Genomic DNA, 20383 nt, shown 5'->3' with positions numbered 1-20383 from the left:
GAAAAAAAAAATGCAGCGCTGGTGGAAACATGAGACCAGGCTACCATGACTTTCAAGAGTGGCTCGGACGGTCCTGTCAGAAGCATTGAGCGCACATGTTTAAAGCTTGCCACAAAACACTGGCAAAAGTAAATACCATGACTGTCTAATAGAAAGGAGATATTTTAATTATTTATTTAGAAACTACTGTTTTCTGAGTCAGTGGTGATGCAGTTAACAGTGCTCCTCGTATCCTCGTTGGACACACCTTTAGAGAGAAATTTATCTCTACGGACTAGCTACATAATAAAAACAGTTTTTGTTTTCTATTTTTTTTTTGTTAAGTAGTAATTTAAGTCTTTCTACATATTTATTTATCATGTCTGACAAAAAATAACGGTTAAATATTTTCCACTGAAAAATGTAACTGATCCAGCTTGAGCCTTCATGTCCTAAAAATGTGTTTTGCACTCTTCGCAACAAATGATTGGATATGCACCTAATAGCGCACATTTATATATGTGACCCTGGACCACAAAACCAGTCATAAGGTAAACCATGGTATCAGAACCATGTTTTTTTAAAACCAAAAAACCGCACCAAAAAACCACGGTTACTATGGTAAACTACAGTTTTACTATAGTAAAATAATGGTTAATTTTCATAAGGGCTGACACTCATTATCTGGTTCTTGCCTAAAAAGACTGATATATGGTGCACATTGCTAACAGATTAGACTAGTTTGGTCAACCTCTGCCTATGAAGATAGAAAAAAATAGTTTTCAAAAGCATCCCCCCTGTGTACCATGAGCACCGACCTGAGAAATGTCTGTTCTGTCCATTCGAACCGCTCTCTCACTTTTCCTCCTAAGTAGTCCGATCTCATAAAAATGTGTATCGCGGTAGCCCGATTTTCTGTTTCTATTTGGCATACTATTTATACACAGAAATTGACTGGCGTACATAAAAGGAGACCTGGGTTACATTGGTGCCGTGACCCAGATGGGTGTGAGGTTTAGGTGGCTGAGTGTAACAGAGAGACAGGGACAGGCCAAATGGTATACGCTCGACCCTCGAAAGAAAACCGTATAAAAGGGTCTGTGTCGAGGTAAAATCGAGATGTGAAAGTACGCATCCTGGAGGGACAGGCTCAATTGCATCCTTCGCCAGGAGGACTGCAACTTTTCACACGCAGGACAGCAGAATCTGTGTCCGAGCGGACAGAGGTACTCTTCAGATTTTGGTAGCGCGAAAATTATTTTAACTAGCCCAAATAAAAAAAACATTTAATTTAGAAAATTAGATAGGAGTCTAAATGTCAATCAAAAATATTTTCAATACACAAATATCAACAAATATCAAGGAATTAATTTTATTTCACTATTTACAGTGTATCTGCAGAATTTTTAAATATCAATTTAAGGCTATTTATGACCCTTTTTAAGAGCTGCACAAGTAAAATGAACAGTATGTGTGGGGTTGGACGATGTATGGTATTAAGCCATATTAAGCCATAAAATTACATGATTTACAGTTCAGATATAGGTTTTTCACAAAAAAATCTTATACAATGCTGCCGTGCAAAGGCAAAAGACCATAACTTTGATTTTGGTCGAAAATTAGTTATTGATATTTTAGAAAATACCTCCTTTATCATGTGGATAAGTATCTTGAGTCAGTTTAATTTTTTTTTTTTGAGAAAATAATGCGTTGTCTTAACAGTAACTTCCAAAAGTCCTAGAGAAACGAAGTTAGAACACCGTAACACATGTTAGCGCTCTTTGGCTTTGATTTGAAACGCTCTAATTAAGTAATGGTACTACGGTACCATTCAATAAAGTTTGCCACGTTCAAGTTACGATGTTGCTTGTCTAACGTTACTGTCTCTGTCACTGAAGCACTTCTGACACACACTATACCTGAATAAAAGATATTGTTGAGTGGTTGTTTTTAATCAAGCAGACATCAAGCTCAAGGTAAGAAATTGTATAATGCAAAAGATGCATTAGACAAAATTAGATCGCAATGTACTTTACTTAGCTTGCTAGCCGCCTGTAGCATAAATATATGCTACCAATCTGCACAATATAAAGCACTGTAAACAAGCAAAGACTAGATAAATTGCCAGCAATAAGTTTTTATTTTCATGATTCATTTTCATTCCACAGTCTAGGGCTACCAACTAACGTTAGTCGACACGAATGCCGTGACAGCATAGCATGTAGCATGATCACATAAAATCAGTACACTTCACAATTAAATCCATATCCTACCTTTTCTTGTAACCAAATAAAATCCATGGCAATGAATGTCATCAGAGATGTTTAATCCACAAGAATTCTGAGGCATTATTCCTGTCTGCTGGCGTTCACATCAATCAAGTATTCCTTTATTTTTTGTGAATGAATCTGTGGCTCTGAACAAATCGTGAGTCAATGATTCATTTAACCATTCATAAATGCAGCGATTTGCTTTGTTACAGCAGGTGAAACATTCTGGTAGCCCGACATTGATGTGAACGCCAGCAGACAGGAATAATGCCGATTTTGCGAGCCTTGCGGATCAACCACCGTGAGGGGCTGGGGAGCTCGAACCAGGCTCCCAGCCTGGCCGCCAGTGGGATCAGCGGAACGTTGACCGACGTGACCAAGGTGGGGCAACCTTGGGGAGGGAAGGAGAAGGGAACTGATCCCAGAAGGATGAACGTCCTGGAGAAAAGTCTGACTGCACTGGGCAGTGCTTACCTTCTTCTCATACGGCCTTCTCGACGTCGGGCTGCAAGAGCCGCATCGTGGCCCTCAGCAGGGGACGGAGCAGGCTGAGGCTGGGCACCTGGGGACTTCCTGGATGTGTCACACCAGGGCAGGATGTGTTTGATTGCCTCCATCTGTCTCTGAACTACAGAGAACTGCTGGCCAAAGTCCTCGACAGTGTCGCCGAATAGGCCGACCTGGGAGATGGGAGCGTTGAGAAAACGTGCTTTGTCGACGTCTGCCATCTGAGCCAGGGTCAGCCAAAGGTGTCGCTCCTGGACCACGAGAGTGGACATCACCTGACCAAAGGACCGCACCGTGACCTTCGTCATCCGGAGGGAGAAGACGGTCACTACATGCAGTTCCTGCATTACCCCTTGGTCAGAACTACCCTCGGACAGTTAAGTTCCTTGGCCTGAAATACCTGCAGGGTGGCCATTGCATGCAGGGCGGTGGCAGCCTGGCCCGCAGCATGGTAAGCTCTGCCAGCAAGTGCTGACGAAATCTTACATGCCTTGGACGGGAGGCGCGGCTGATCCCGCCAGGTGGCGGCACCTTGCGGGTATACCCTTGGCTGCCCTGCCATCAAGGGTAGGGAGGGGCGAGGAGCCAGGGCGTGGAGGATTGATTAGGGGGCCCGCCACGACCTGGTTAGCTACTCATGCACCCTGGGAACAAAGGCACTTGGGGGGAGCGTGCCAGGGGCACCTCCAACCCGATCCCCCGGCGGCTTGGAGGAGCAGAGCCAACAGTTTGCCGTCTGCCTCAGATGAGGCAGCGATCATGGGGGGGGCACTCTCCCGGTGAGTCATCCACCTCATCAGCCGACTGTTCACCCTCCGATGCAGTGATAGACATCCTATCCTCTGGGGGCACACTGAAGGAGACGCTGGGCCCGCTGGGTGGGGGAGCGATCTGCTCGGGCAGCACAACGGGACTACACGGTGGAGTGTGCATTCTGCACTGTCACCGTGAGATCCCCAAGCACCTCGCTGCGGCAGCCGTAAAGCCTTTACGGCTCAATAAACTACCACGGGAAGACGACGAGGGGAGCCGTCTCGCGAACGAGAGTAGGGACCTCAACATAGCCATGGTCATGCATTCGCAATGAACACATGAGCCATCCATGATCGCCGCCTCAGTGTGGTCTTGGTCCAGGCACGTGAGACAGCGATCATGACCGTCCAAAGAGGTAAGGTAACTACCACATCCAGACATACCAGAAAAAAGTCTCTCAACGACCATGAAAAAATTGCTCTTTAAGATTGCTATCTAAAGTAATGACGAGTAGTAATACGATGTCCTTTATGACAAAAATGATTAATGACTTTGACCTTTGACCTGTCAAAATATGACATTTGACCTCGGATGTGTATAAATAGACATAATTAAAATTCCGGAGATGACCCCGTGACCCGGCTAATGTATGAATAGTCATAATTAAAATTCCGGAGATGATCCCGTGACCCGACTAATGATGTCTTTAGGGTTTTTATGAAGATTAATGATGAGTGAACTCTGACCGGTGAAATTGCAGCAATGAGGGGTCATTTTTTTTTAAGTGACGCGCATGGTGACCACATGAGGGGATACATTTCTTCACAGGGTGAGAGAAAATAAATATATATTAAAATATATACAAGAATAAATGTCATTTTATATATATTCAATTGTCTGGCTAGTTATACTTGTTTATATGATTTATCGGAACATGCTTTTGTATGCTTATATGGTTTTACGCGGTTTATGAGGATATCTTTTGATCCATTTAAATTAAAATACTAACAATCATACTTAATGTTTTATTTAAAATGTTAATATGAACTGTAATCATTAATATGGATCACCCCTATAAAAAAGCATGACAGTGTGTAAAGAAAACCTATATCTATGAGTATATACATAAATCAACACAGTCATTATAAAACAAACAAATTCAATCAATTAAACTTAAAAGTTAATGGATAGCTTTTGAGCCATTTAAATTAAATCACTAACAAACATACAATTATTTTAATTATGTTAATGTAAATATGAGCTTTAATCATTAATATTTTTATGGAGAGCATACTAGAGTGCACAGAAAAGCAATATCTATGTACATAAACCTAATAATGAATAAAATTGGTCAATGAAACAAAAGCTTAATGAAAAAAGTCTCTTACATTTTTTCTCCAGAGGATAAAACACATCTTAATTTTACAAGGGTCCTGCGTCAAATGGACTGCTCTCAAAATGCACACGAGTTTAGTTAAATTCGATGCAACCCTCTCTCTGTCTCTCTGGCTCACATACTCTGAGACTCTGCTGGTTGTGGTTGTGTGTGTAAGTGTGTGTGTGTGTATGTGTGTCTCAGATGTGGAAGTTAATATTTAACAGAGCCTGCGTGTGAACAGAGATGCTATCTTTAAAGCAGAACCGCAAGCACAATTGACTTCTATAGGCGCTTCTCTGTCTTTCTCGCAGCGGGTTGAGACACTCTTCCTCTGCCGCGAGGATCTACGCCTCTGAGTCCATTCATAAAATTTGTCACGCAGTCTTCTTTCATTATTCACAATAGATGTTCTGTTCAAACCAACTCTTTTCACATATGTCAGCAATCAGCTAGGAAGTGTTGCTCATTCCTCAGGCGATTTTCCGTGTGCTGAAATATTTCTCTGTCAGCAACAACAACAAAAAAAAAAAAAATCAACTACAGATCATGTCTTAAAACATGTGGTATTAAGAGGATACCGGTTATTGACATAAAGAAGCTGTATAAAAAATAAATATGTCGTTAGAACGTTTTCATTATTCACAATAGTTGTCATAGGTGTGATTTGTCAGTATTCAGCAGAGGATACGCTTTTTCATGCTTCATATTTATTTCATAACTCCTATGTCAGCATACGAACAACGATGAAAATTCAATTCAAACGAGTCTTATAGTTTTCATTTTTGTAATCCTTTAATCTAATACTAGCCGAAGAAACTAATCAGATGCGTTAGCGCTGCGGTAGAGCATTGCTCTCTGGAATAAGCAGTATTTTTGAAACATGGTTACGAATCTCGCTTTGGTTAGGAATTCTCACTTTTTTTCTTTTACTTTTTTTTTATGTATTTAACATAATAGATCATGCATATATCATGTCAAATACGTATACAAATACACATTATTCAATTCACGAATATTGCATGTGCTTATACATGATAATTATTTATTTTGTTTGTACAGTAGAAAATCATATTTAAAGTTCATTCTTAGAACAATAGCCCCATCTAGCGGACATGTGTGGAAATGCCTAGATCAATCATCATTTTATAAAAAAAAAAATAACCAGATTTATAAAGCGTAGTAGTTTGAACAGTTTGTTTTAAATTGGCTGTAGTAGTTTAAATTGCGCATTTCATATTGCATATACTTCTTGATATGTTTAAAATAAAACAGGTATACTATTAAGAAGATGTTGCTTTTTTAGCATCTTAATGAAGAACTCAAATATCACAGAGATGTCAGTTATTAAAAGATTCTGCCCGAAGCATTTTCTATGTGGTCAAAAGACTTCAGTGACCTAAGGATGTCCCATTTCAACTTTTTGAGACAGACAAAAACGTGGAACTTTTCTCATCATCATGCAGCCTATCAGTGAGTGATTCCTTCTATCTTTTATCAGATCTTAATCTGTTGCTGTATATTTCTCTAATGTCCGCTTTTTGTTATTTTTGTAAGTCTGAGCATGAAGATGAAAGTTGTTTGGGATGAATGAGTCTGCCGTGGCTAACGCATTGTTCAGAATTCGTATTTGCCTGCTGTCTGTAACATATCAGCTTTATGCGTGTAACATTGTGATTTTGCATTAGTTGTAATAAGGGGCCGTTTGCATCAATACCAGCTTTCTACTTTATGTAGACGTGATTGAACGTCAGCTTGTTTGGGGTAGCAGCTAGTGCAATTGCCCACGAGACTGAGGCTCGGGGGTTTGTGCCCGGCTCTGGGGATGTGTTGTTAGTTAGATAAATGTATTTGTTTGTTGGTTGTAATGTAATAGTTTCATCAGATATATTTTTAGTGAAGCAGAAGCACTTATATTTATTGAAAGACTGTCGATGCTTAATGTTTAATGTTTGCCGTTCACGTGTATACAGAACAGTCTCTCAAATAAGCGAAGTTCCATGTGTTTTTAGTTTGTGTGTGTGTTATACGATGTATGATTGTATCATACGATTAAAATAAAGTTTGATTTGAATCTAGAGCGGGGGCCAGAGTTGCAATACCAGCTTTTAACGTACCCCCATGTGTCTATCTGTTTATTTAGTAATTTTTCGTCAGTTTGTGGAATTTTAAAGAATATTGCATGAATATCTGTATGTAGTCATGTGTTTGTGGCATGGTCTTTGAAACGATAATACACGGCTATGGCGAATTCTGTTACACTCTTTCCTAACAGACTCTATAGCGTTGCAGTTAGCGAGGCTGGCCGTTGGAACACGTGTATAGAGGTTAGATTCCGGAGCTGATGATCTATTGTTAGTTTGATAACTTTGTTTGAGCGTTGGTGATAATGTAATAGTTTAATCAAAAATAAGTTTGCATCTGACAAAAAAAAAAAAAACATTATGCTTTAATTTGCATTGTTTAAAGGTTGATATAACGCTACAAGATTAATGTACTTTACAACCATCCGGAGGCTGGTACTGCCATCGTGTGTTCAAAAGAATTTCAAATTAATCAATATGTGTGTACAAGTGTGAGACTATGTTTCTCTCATCACCTGTGCACTGCAAATCTCCACCAGGTCATTTTGACCAATGAATAGGATGAAATTAGTTATTTAAAACATACATTTCAGTCAGGGAAAGTAGTTTAACTCATAGGAAATTGTGTATAATTATCGTCATTAAATATACGCAATTTCCAGTTTCTGATCAGTAACAGTAATAATGATATCGACTGGTTTCTTTGTGCAGCAAATTGTTCAGTGATACCCATTAATAGGGCTTAAGGTAGCAATATGAGATCGACACAGTTTAAGTGACTATTGTCATGTAAGCCATTAGCACAGAAAATCATTATATGTGAATATATGGTTGTTTATTAAACTATTCTACTTACAAACGATTGCACATAGACAAACGTACATAAAACACAAATAGACAGAACGCGTGAGAGAGTAAGAGAGAGAGAGAGAGAGAGAGAGAGTGAGAGAGTAAGAGAGAGAGACAGAAAGTGAGTTTGCAAGGGACAGGAATGAAACGGTTCTGAACAACCTGAAATCGTTTTTCATAAAACGCCTTAAACGCAGCTATCTATGTTTGTAGAAAGGACAGATACTTGCAAGCTCTTGTTGTTGTGCATTGGTTCCGTATGTGTTCAGTTCAGAAAGTCCTTTTCAATTCCTTGAGGGTTCCTTGGTCTGCCTGGCCTTGAATAAGGTTTTTAGGCCGCATGGCTTTAAATGCAGGCCTCATATCCAATGCTAGGTGAGTGATTCTAAATGTTAGAGTGTAAGCATGCACAATAATTCATCTATTGCGGATTAATGTTTGAGGCCGACATACATAACAGAAACAACAATATAAGAAAAGGTAACACATTGATATGTGTACATTTCTATATAACTGTATGTGGGACTGTATGTCTGAATAAGGAAAGTGTATCTGCATTTCTGTAAGAGTCTTATCTTTATGGTGGGGGGATGAGTTGGATAGTGACCAGAGGTCTGGCTCATAGCACCTAGGTGTTAATCATAGAGATAATCGGGGGAGAAGTCATTTAAGGAATATAACTAGTTATTTCATGTCTGATGGGCTCCAGGCACTACAATCAAATTGATTCAATAGGTAAGATTGATATTGAATTTATTACCTCATGACACATATTTCCGTTTACTAAATATGATAAATGTTTATTTTTATACATTTAATTTTTTTTGGTTCTGCAGCTGAAGAGATAGTGATTAACGGACCTAGAGCCACACGCGGTAACTGACAATATAGGCATGCTGTAGAGTCAAATTAAACTCATTTGATGGTATAATATTTTGACTAACACAATATGTAATATATTTTTTATAGAGCATACGGCATTTAATGATTTGACCCATGAAGAGGAGGAGCAAGTGTCTGGACCAAGCACCAGCACTAGCAATACGCAGAAGCGCGCTAGAGCGGAAGAGCGGGCATCGGACGACCCCGAACGAAAGAAAAGGCTTGTAGCACGCGTTTCACCAACCAGAAGAGTTGAGGATGCAGATGACGTTAAGATCATGCGTTAATCTTTCTTTGATACCGTTCATGTCCTCGCTGTTGTTAAAACTTTGACATAGACACTGACTTTTATTTTTTATTTATACCCTCTGCAGACAGACAGGACGAAGGTGGGGACAACGTCGCCGACTGGACAGAGACTCAGCTGAATGCTTGGGAGACATCGTCATGGGGGAGTGATAGAGACCCAGATTCACCGGCGAGACATCGACAAACACCTTTTGCATTCCAAGATGCATTGGAGTCGGAAGAAGAGGCAGAAGAGGAAGACATAGAGCAAGAAGAGCAAGACCCAGCGCCTGTGGCTCAGGGTGCTGTCGAAAAAATTTGAAAATTGAAAATTTAACACTGAATCAGGAAAACACTGAACAGATTGCCGCTTTGCGTCGAGAATCACATAATAGAGATGCTGTAACCCATAATCGAATTGACAATTTGAACGGATTGGTTCAGGACAATAACGAACAGATTGCTGGTTTGCGTCAAGAATCACGTAATAGAGATGGTGTGATGCAGAACTTGATGAATCTTATGATTGATTTGATTCGTCAAAACAGTGAACGTCATGACGCTCAGCACGAAGAGTTGCGTAATAGCATCGCAGGACTTCATAATCGAATGGGTTTTCAAGATGCTAGGATCCAGGTGGGGATAGATAATTCGTATGAACAACATGAGGCAATAGAGAATCGTTCTCGTGGTTTGCAAAGAGAAATGTCTGAAAATTTCAACAGTATTAATGAGTCAATGCGCGAAGGACTGCGTGAAAGACGTTTGATGGTGAATCTCCTCATGGCTCTAATCAATCATTTACAGCCGAGATAAAACATTAAACAGAGGTGTTCTGTTTCATCATTTATGTAGTTGTAATTTAGTTCTGTTTGTACTTTTTTTTCTCACACTGTTGCTTTGATTGCTTGAATGGAGTTTATGCTTTTATTATCATTTGTAATTTGAAATTTATCCTTTAGTTTGAACCAAAAATAAACTGAAAATGAACGGCGAAAATATTCCAGATGATGCACATGGCTGTCATTCAGACCAATCTCTCTCACTGGTTCTACAAAACGCTATAGATATGTAGATAGACACTCCCCATGATTTGTGTGACAGATTACAACAACTGTTAAATATGTATCCAAACTCTCCAGAAATTAGTTTTAATAATGCAACGCCGCTACAGATTTCTGATTTGGAACATTTAGAAACGCTAATAGAACAGAGTCTGTATAGAGTCTGCAAAAATATAAGTTTGTGTGCTCAGTTACAGGGTCTATTAAATATGCACGTCCAAGGTTTACAGCTAAATACGTCGCAGAGCGGAGGTGTATTAGCCGTTTCCACCACTGCTACGCCGACCACAGATGCTATGCGCACCGCAACTGCCCCTACATCATCAGAGCATCCGTCAGATGTGCGACCGTCAACGAGTACTACAGACCGTATCGACGATGCGCAACCATCGACTTCCAATGCGTCTGCTACTTTGGGGGTTTCGCAGTTGAGTCGTGCGAACATCGACACTCTGTCGCGTCGAGGCGGGGTCATGAACGGTTATCGAGTTATCCCTAGACCTCGATTTAACAGCATACAACTGCAGATAACTATGAATATGAGACAGATAAGATCTCCAGATTTAGCAGCCTACTTCTCATTGCACAGTACCATGGATGAAATAGCATCGTTTGCTAGACAAATTGGCTGCGATGGTTGCGTAATCAATTTATGCATGAACAGGGACTCTTCAAAATCGCCCGTTAACGCCGTTTTAACGTCCGGTAATAATTATGACGTTAATCTTTTTACCGATCAAATTGAGAAAATTTTACAGAGCGACGATCAGATATACAGTAGTCTGACGATGCGGTCGAGATTGAAGCTCATGTGGTCATGAACAGACAGGGAGGTGTACGTTGTAAACTCTCAGATCTACCGCTTGATCAGGTCATCAAAAGAAAATAAATTAGAGTTTATTCATTCCTACGAACAAAACGAATAAATTATGCCTTTCTATCTGTCTCGCGCGTTTTCTCGATCTGGAATTACCCGAGAGCGAATTAGAAAACCAGGCAGCCGTCATACACAATAATGCAGGATTCTCCATCCAAAATAAGATCGGGCTTCATGACTTGACAAAGTCAAAATAGTTGTTTTTTACAGGACTATTGCAGGAGGTGTGATAGAAATTTTCAAAAATCTCGACGACCCACATCCAAAAACAGTGTTACTCTATTTACACAACGGACATTACTATATGATACTGAACCTGGAGGCGTTCATAGGGACTGCGTATGTGTGCCAATACTGTTACAAAGGCTACTCAAATCTCAGAGATCACCATTGCAAGTATGTTTGTAACCTATGTTTTGACCAAGAGTGTTTCAAATACCCTATAAGTACGATCCACTGCACTGATTGCCTGCGCTTTTGTAATTTGCGCTACTGTTACAACATGCATAAGAAGATAACCCCCGGTAAAGAAAAGATCCCCTGTGACATATATAAATATTGTAAACTATGTAAAAATCGCTATGAGATTACCGGGTCCAAAGGCGATCACAAATGTCGGCCCGATCGATGTTCCGATTGTGGCGAAGAACGGCCGAGTCAAGGGATACATCAGTGCCCAAAGATCCTAACACAAAATATGTGTTTTATGACTTTGAAACGTGTTACGAAAACGGTAGACACGTCGCAAATTTCATCTGCGCGATCACTTTTAAAGGAGAAAAATTTGTGGCGGCTGTGAGGAGCAGCTAATCAATCGATTCAGAAAGCCCCGATACAAAGGCTACTGCTTCATGGCCCATTACGCATCCAGATTCGACTCTTTTCTTATTCTAGAATATTTTTGCAAAGTGGGTCTTACTCTCGACATTATCATGCAGGGATGTAAATTCATCTTCATGTACGATGAGCCTTTCGCACAGCGATACATAGATAGTTACTCCTTCATCCCTGTGGCCCTGTCTAAGATGCCCGCGGCTCTTAACCTGACTACTCTGGAAAAAGGATACTTTCCCCACCATTTCAATAGACTAGAAAATGCAGACTATGTCGGACCCTACCCAGACAAGAAGTTTTACGGGTACGAAAACATGTCAGATAAAGATCAGGCAAAGTTTGATGCCTGGTATAGCGAGGTCTCAGATAAATTTTTCCGCTTCAAGAAAGAGTTGTACGAGTACGGCTTGAACGACGTTGTCTTATTACGCGAAGCATGCTTGAAATACAGAGAAGTGTTCATAGAGTGTACCGAACTGGTCCCCAGTTTCACTACTCTTGCTGGGTGTTGTATGGGGGTCTTCAAAACCCATTATCTCGACAGAGACACTCTGGCTCTGACGCATAATAATGCGTACATCCAACAGAGCAAGGCATACTCTAGCGCGTCGATCGAAAAGACCCGAAACTTTGACATTAGCCATGCTCTAAACCATGGCGAGGTGCAGATCGGTCGTTACTTTTTAGACGGTTACTACGAACAGAATGGGTCGAGGTACGGTCTTGAATTCAATGGATGTCTGTGGCACGGATGCGAACGCTGTCGTACCTTTCGGAGTTCTTAGAAGAAAGTTTGATGAAAAGTTCGATATTCTTCAAAACGCATACGGGTTGAAAATGGGGGTCCTCTGGGAGTGTGAATGGAACAAAATGAAGAGGACAGATCCTGCCGTGATAGGATTTATGAGTACTTATTCAGCGCCCGAAAGACTGAAGCCGAGAGATGCGCTCTTTGGGGGTCGGACTAATGCCTATAAACAGTCGACGCTGAGAAAATAAGCTACGTGGACTTTACGAGTCTGTACCCGTTCTGCCAGGCGAGAAAAAGCTATCCGATCGGACACCCCCAAATCATTTTGAATGATTTTGGCCCGATCGAGGAATATTACGGACTTATCAAGGCGACGGTGTATCCGCCCCACAAATTACTCCACCCGGTTCTTCCCTATAGATGCAGTGGCAAGCTCATGTTCCCATTATGCCGAACCTGCGCACATGCTGAAAACCAGATGACGAGCTGTAGTCATACGGATGACGAACGCTCGCTCTCAGGGTGCTGGGTCAGCATTGAACTTTTGAAAGCGATTGAGAAGGGGTATGTAGTGGCATAGATTGATGAAGTTTGGCATTTCCTACAATGGTCAGATATGCTGTTTGGTGATTACGTAAAGACTTTTTTACGTTTAAAACAGCAAGCGTCAGGCTACCCCCCAAACATCATCACGGATGCCGACAAAGCGACATACATCCATGAATATTATGAAAAAGAGGGTATTCGTCTAGACCCAGAAAAGATCTGCCACAACCCCGCTCAGAGATTATCATTATGGGGACGCTTCTCGTTGCGTGAGAATTTCTGAAGATTTCACCAGAATCATTTTTGGTAAAACCGACACCCTGAAATTTTTCACGTTCGTCTCAGACGATGTTGCACTTGTCCAGTGTCCGCCTGGAATTGTACGACCTGATGGATAGACTCGGAGACCGCCTGCTGTATTCAGACACAGACAGCGTTATTTTTGTGTCCAGGGACGGCGACTGGATGCCGCCTCTGGGGGATCATTTGGGGGAGTTGACGGATAAGATAGGGAACGGTAGTTACATCACAGAGTTCTGTTCTAGCGGTCCAAAATCGTATGGCTATTGCACATAGGATGGAAAAGTATGCATGAAAGCTAAGGGTATAACTCTAAACGCAAAAAATACCAAAGCTATCCGATTAGATACCATGATTGGTCTGGTTAACAGCTATGTGTCATCACGAGACAATACGCAATGCATCATGGCTCGCACCGAAAACATTGTGAGGGATAAAAAGCATCTTACATTGCACAACAAGACAGTCGACAAAAAGTTCAAGGTTCAAATAGTTCAATAAGCGTCGACTTTTACCCGACTTTAACACTCTTCCTTATGGGTACTGATTCGATGATGCATAGAGGGGTGCGGGATGCTTCTGAATTTTATTTCAGACTTCAGCACCCCTTCTCATGCGTGATAAGTGGGCCATCTAATAGCGCAAAGTCCTACTTTGTAAAACGTTTGATGGAAAATGGGTTAAATATGATTTCTAAAAAAATTGAAAACATTGTATATATTTATTTAAATTGTATGAAATTAAATTTGTTGAAGGAATACCCGAGTCTCTGAATGATGATCATTTACTCCCTGTCAGCAAAACTAATCTACTGATTCTGGATGATATGATGAGTGAAGCTAGCGGGAATGCTTAAGTTCAAAAGGTCTTCACAAAGTTTGTACATCATCGTAATCTTAGCGCTATTTATATTGTACAGAATTTATTTACGCAAGGTAAATCGAGCAGAACTATTAGTCTGAACACCAATTATTTAATCTTGTTTAAAAATCCACGCGACGCAAATCAAGTGATGATTTTAGCGAGACAGATGTACCCGTCGAATCCTAAATACTTTATGGAATGCTATCAAGATGCCACCAGTCAACCTTACGGTTATCTCATGATAGACTATAAAGCAAAAACACCCGAACATTATCGACTCAAAACAGGCTTGCTTTCTGACCACCAAGTGGTCTACCTCCCGAAAAAAAGACTCGCGTGATCTTTCGTCATGTCCGCCAGACTTTGCAAGCATCTGCCTCTGATGAAAGGTGCTACATAAAGCGACTCCTAAACAACAACGGCTTATTTTACAAGGAGCGTCTGATGAACTCATTTTAGCACTTTGTGAAGTAGCTCTAAGCAATACCAGAGACTGAAGAGGAGGAAAGCCGAAATTAAACTCGTTGCCAATAAGAAAATAGCTCTAGCGACCAAGAAGCGCGTTTTCAACAGGACTGGCGGTTTTCTTTTACCGATTTTAAGCGTAGCGGTCCCCTTTATTTCCAGCCTGATATCGAGTAGACAGAGTTGAGGATGCAGCACGCTGAAAAGTTGTATCTCGTTCCCCACAACCAACTGGAAAAGCTACAATCCAGACCCCCCCTGTGAAAACATTCAACAGGTCGTAGAGAACGATCTGGACTCTGCCATAAGAAATATTTTACTCAGGTCTGATTTGGATCAACGTGAAAAGGCCAAACTTTACTCCAGCATCCTAACCAGGTTTTTAACGATCGTTAAACAAGGTGATCGCGAGGGTAGTGTTTTAACACTCTCATTACTACGACCTGACCCCGATCATAAAGATGACCACGACATCGCTACTACTAACGCCAAAGATGTTGGGGGTTCAGAAGATGTCATAGCGGAAGTTTTGAAGAACGTACCGGCAAGAAGTCTCAAAAACGCTCAGTATATATTAGACAAAATGTCTAAAGCTAAAGGACTCAGCGCTTGGGACGTGTCAGGAGAATTTGTCTTTAAGGGAAAAACCATACCGGGTTCGCACATGGTAGATTTGTTAAAAATGTTACAGCGTCACACCAGGTCCGCGATAAAAGAAGACCCCCAGGATGGTCAGAGTTTCTACAGGCATTTGCCTACACACCAGAGTCTGTAATACCTACTAAAAAGGCTATCAAAAAGAGGATTTCGCGTACGGATAAACCGCTGTTTAATCCGCCGACTCTAGACCATAGACAATGGTTAGAATTTTAACGTTGCTTTTTTTTGTAGCCGTTGTATTGATTGTGTAATGATGTGTGTAATAATGTGTATGTGTATCATTTGTAAATTGTTTAATAAAACATTTGAAATCGTCATCTGATGCTCACTCTTTATTTATCATCAAATAATACAATGGTTATTCAAGCATAGCCGAATTACAAGACTGCACACAATGAATACACGCAAACATGTTTCCATTACAAACATTAGAACTTAGTCTTTTCACAAAGAGCGACACCATTTTATCATTTTTAATATATTCGTCGCTGTACAACTTTAACACATGGTTGTAGTCCCTCCCCCTGGCTAAATGATATAGGAAGAACACGCAGTGCTGTCCGCATGTATCCGTTGTAAAATCTTAGATACGTCTGGTGGAATATAGTACCATTGATGAGTTGGATATTAAAAAGTTTTTGAAAGACGCTGGAAAGCGTTCATCATCAGGAGCATTTTGCCGAAGCTGTCGAAAAAACATCCGGTTCCCTCTTGAGTTAAATAAACGGCAGCCCAGTGTTCCCCCGGTAAATAAGAAGGGTGTGTGTTAATTATACACATTGCAGTAAAGTTCCTTAGTGGTCTTTCTGGAAGGTGATCGCTGGGTAGGACTCCGAGAAAATGTGTCACAGACGCGGTCTCTGTGGCTCCCTCCAACCTCCGCCAGCGGGAACTCTCACCTGAGTTTTAACTCACTACATTACCCACAACCCCGTGCCTGGGACGATCATTTCCAGTTCCGGGTTTCCCGGGTCACTTCCCTCGCGGCGGCCATTTATAGCACTGTTTGGCGTCTTAGTCTTTGCGAAGTTTTGCTAGTTATGCTACCAATCCTGAGCGTTCTTTTTTCGGACTGCCTTTCTGTTACCAACCGGACTGTTTATCGTGTGTGTGAATCATTGCTGCCTGCCTTTGGTCGACCCTCGCTTTTTATAGGATTACCCCTTTGTCTTGCCGCCAGCCTCGACCTTTTGCACGGACTCTGATTACCCCTGTCGGATTATCTTCACCACACCAGTCAGCCGGTATTGAACCTTGCTTGTTTCCTCTGTGTGTACAAATAAAGCTGTTGCAAATGGATCCAACGTCTCCGGATGATTCCATGACTACATCACAAAATGGGTGTTACACAAATTTTTTTTCATGATCGCTGTGAGTTGTACGGTGTTCATTTTAGGTTCAATAGTAATCGACCAGGACCTGTCGTCGGTTAGACACCTCAATTATGCTGTCAAACACAACCACAAGGTTGATGGTACGCACTAGCGGTTGTTTGAAGCGTGCTTCGAGTCTGATATTTCCTGACTTGATGAGCGAAATGTGCTGTCTGCAGTCTTCGTCGGGTGTGAGGTTAAAGGCATAGAGTGAGTAGCCTTTCAGAAAGTCATCCCTGTTAATAGAAAGGGGTTGATTTTTAAGGTGTCTCCTGGTCGCGGTCGCCAGCTGATAAAATTCACGTACGGTGGAACCCCCGGCAAAGTCTGGTTGTAGAGGTTTAGCAGGACACTGTTGACTTTCGACGTATACGGCTAGGAACTCCAAATCGTAATGTTTGAACGCGAATGGGTTTTTGTCGTAGGCTCCGGTGAATGCGTCATTATCCACCATGGACAGGAAGATAGATTTTGGTAGCGTACCCAAAAATACATTTTCCTGATTTGAAACGCGGGATCCAGCAGGTATGGAGAAATTTTTTAGACAGACCCTATCTATGGGGTACTTGACCGTGCTTGAGAGCAACGCCTGGGCATGACCCAGCCTCACAGAGGGTGAAACGGATACTTTCTTGACAAAAAGGGATGCTGACACGATGTTTAATTTGTAGGCCGCGTCGGCACTTTTCATCAGACAGAATTCGTCTTTACCCTTGATCATTCTTATTTTCACATCGACACCATTCAGCATAAATTTTTCTTGAAAGAAAATGTCACTCAGAATGGGAGCCAACAGCTCCACAACTTTACTACCGGTTGTGTAGAGGGACCTCTTCGTTAGACCGACATTACGCCCCACCGGATCGGTTTCGTCCATGTGCCCCGCTGTGTCTTTAAAAAAGAGGCCTGCTGAGAAAAGGGATTCCAGAGCATCTTTGCTGTAGTTGAGAAGACTCTCGATGATGCATCGATAAGGATAGGTACTGGAGCTCTGAGATATCAGTCGATCGCCGAGACTCACGTCAACTTGTGAAAATATAGTGGCCCCGGGGTAATTTATTAGGACTACCTTTGCAGGGTCCGGGATGTTATTGCCGTTAGGCTTTGTGATTTTAAGCCGTAGAAACAATAATGTGTTATTTAGTTCTATGTAGTCTTCACCGGTCCCGGCGATAAAAAATTCCAACGGGGAAGAGTCGGATATGGCTGATAAAAGCGGGACTTCTAAATAGTTGTTTTTCTCAATGACCGTCATCTTAACCCTCCTGTTACCCTAAAATCCGCTAACACCTTTTATCCACTGGGGTCAATTTGACCACAAATTTAAAACCTCTAGAATATGATATTTTTTGCTAAAAGGTTAGTGTCAGGTAATTGATGTCTTTGTTGACTACTTAACAACACTCTGAAACACACACCCCCACTTTCACTGTCAAACACCTGTGACAAAATCTCACTGACAGAAAACCTTTGCATAGAGGCCATTTTCAATTGAGAGAGCAATTCAATTGACAGTGGTTCTCGCAATACTACAGGTATGGTTGTGTTAGTTTTTTATTTTATTTTTATTATACTTAACATATAAAATTATAGTGCATATTATAAAATCATAGCATGTTATAGTGACCTCAATATCACCCAAAACAAATATGTGTAAATTTTTTTATATTTCTTATGTTTTATACAGCTAAAAGAACCTGGGGTCGAATTGACCCCAAAGAACACCGATGTGACAAAATGTGTACAGGGCGTTGAAAAAATAATATCATGTTAATTTTATGTTTACCAAGTTATCGAATACCAATCCGTGGGAGATTCGTACTTCCCCCTATTAAACATTCGTTCTATTTATCTATCCGATTCTCTCTCAGATAACTTTCTACATACATCATGCTGGGTGCCTCTAACTGTATTTGTTTAATCATTTCATCATTGTCATCTATTTTTTAACTATTTAAGTTTAAACATAATTTACAATTGAAAGTTATTAACAGCAGCACAGACTTATGTTTTCTAGTTTTGCTTTAGTATTAAGCACTGTAAAAATGCTGTAAAATTGCCAAATATCTTCAGTAACATTTTTTTATATAGCTTATATAAAGTCAAGTTCAAAAGAAATGATAACACTGCTATTATAGAGTCCTTTAAATAGAAAAGATAACCCCCACTTTGTGTTACATGTCATACACACTTTATGTAAGAAAAAAAAGCTTTTTTTAAATTTTCCTTAAATTGTATCTAATGTAAATATCTGATGCACTTTGTATTAAATGTTTCTAGAAGCATATATTAATTTTGAGTAGTTCCAAAGGGAAAATAAATGTAGAAGTCTTTCTAACTCAAGATTACACAGAACATAAATGTGCTATCTTCTCCTTATAGTAATTAAGAAAGGCAATGCATTTGTGATATCTACGACTGAAATGCATTTTACATTTCACTTTACTTACAATGTAAAACACAACCTTAAGGGTAACAACAGTAAGCTACCTTTAAATGATCATTATCTTAGTTTGAAAACATGGATTACACAACATTAAGAGTGAAACATGTAACATTCTTGTAATCCCTTATTTGTCCAAATTTAATCATGTTTGAGTGTTTCATTATTAAGTTAGTTATTTATGTTTACTTACATTGATAAGGATGTTCCTTTGTGCTCCACACCAGAGGACTTGCTTTGATCAAAATGTTTGTCTACTAGACTAGTTTTCAAAGTGTCCTTGATTTCCCATTATGTACATATAAATTCCCACATCAGCAAATAATAAAAACAGTTTGATGATCAGTTTTTCAAAATTAAAAAAGTCTAATGGTCAAGTGGAAACACTGCATACAAAACATTCTGCTCTCACTTCTGTTTTGTCAGCAAGGTTGCCAAATCTGTCTGGAAAAAGTACTACACCATCGGCATGGTTTTCATCTCAAACACAAAACCAGGAACAGTGTTGCCAGATTGGGCATGTTTCCATCTTTGGAAAGAGAAAAATACATTGGCTGGATGAACAAAATTTTGGCCGCATCTTGGTTTTTTATTTACTTTTTTGTTTGGTCAATGCTATTTTTTATACATTTAAACACATGTTAAGTATTAATTATATAAAAACTGTGCAGTGCAATCCATGTTCCCTTTTGAAAGCTACAGTCGATGCTGCGCTGCTAAGCGCATTGGGAACGTCTTTAGAAGTGACCAGCTGTGAATATTGTATGTAAAACGTCAATATAATTGACTAAACGGCATTATAGCCTCGATTGGTGACGTCACCGGAGCGCACGCGCACGAGGCTATAAATAGATGAGCCACAGGTGCATCGTCAGGTCTTTTGTCTTCAGAGATCACTCTGTGTGTTGTGTGCGTCGGAAAACTCTCTCTCTTACTCATCCTTGATTTTGTTAGGAGTTAGTTTGACTAAGCAGAACGCAGAAACGTCACTCTTTTTCTCACTTTTCTCTCTTCTTATTTTAAGAGTTTAAAAAGAAGGAAAAGAGCATCATGAGTCAACAAGCAGGTAAGCGTTGTGTTCCTCCATGCTCGCGTCCCATGACCGAGATGGATACACACGATTATTGCTTTGTTTGTTTGGGGGAACAGCACGTGGTCATGGCGATAGAGAAGGGCGGGTGTGAGCATTGCGACCTGTTAACTGTCAAGATGCTTCGCA

The 20383-nt window shown here is 40.5% G+C and overlaps 1 protein-coding gene across 1 annotated transcript; it reads right to left on the bottom strand.

The window, feature by feature from the left end:
* Positions 1–16746: 16746 nt before the first annotated feature.
* On the bottom strand, positions 16747–17976 carry LOC141320921 (uncharacterized protein F54H12.2-like). The gene has a single exon (XM_073833339.1). It carries the CDS (start codon positions 17974–17976, stop codon positions 16747–16749), a length of 1230 nt encoding a protein of 409 aa, XP_073689440.1.
* Positions 17977–20383: the final 2407 nt, after the last annotated feature.

The sequence above is a fragment of the Garra rufa genome, chromosome 1 (genome assembly GCF_049309525.1).
Source record: "Garra rufa chromosome 1, GarRuf1.0, whole genome shotgun sequence".
NCBI classification, from domain to species: Eukaryota; Metazoa; Chordata; class Actinopteri; order Cypriniformes; family Cyprinidae; genus Garra; species Garra rufa.
This window is presented reverse-complemented; position numbering and strand designations above follow the sequence as displayed.

Excerpts from the sequence above, each read along its gene's own strand:
- LOC141320921 (XM_073833339.1), bottom strand. The coding sequence starts at position 17,976 with ATGACGGTCATTGAGAAAAACAACTATTTAGAAGTCCCGCTTTTATCA.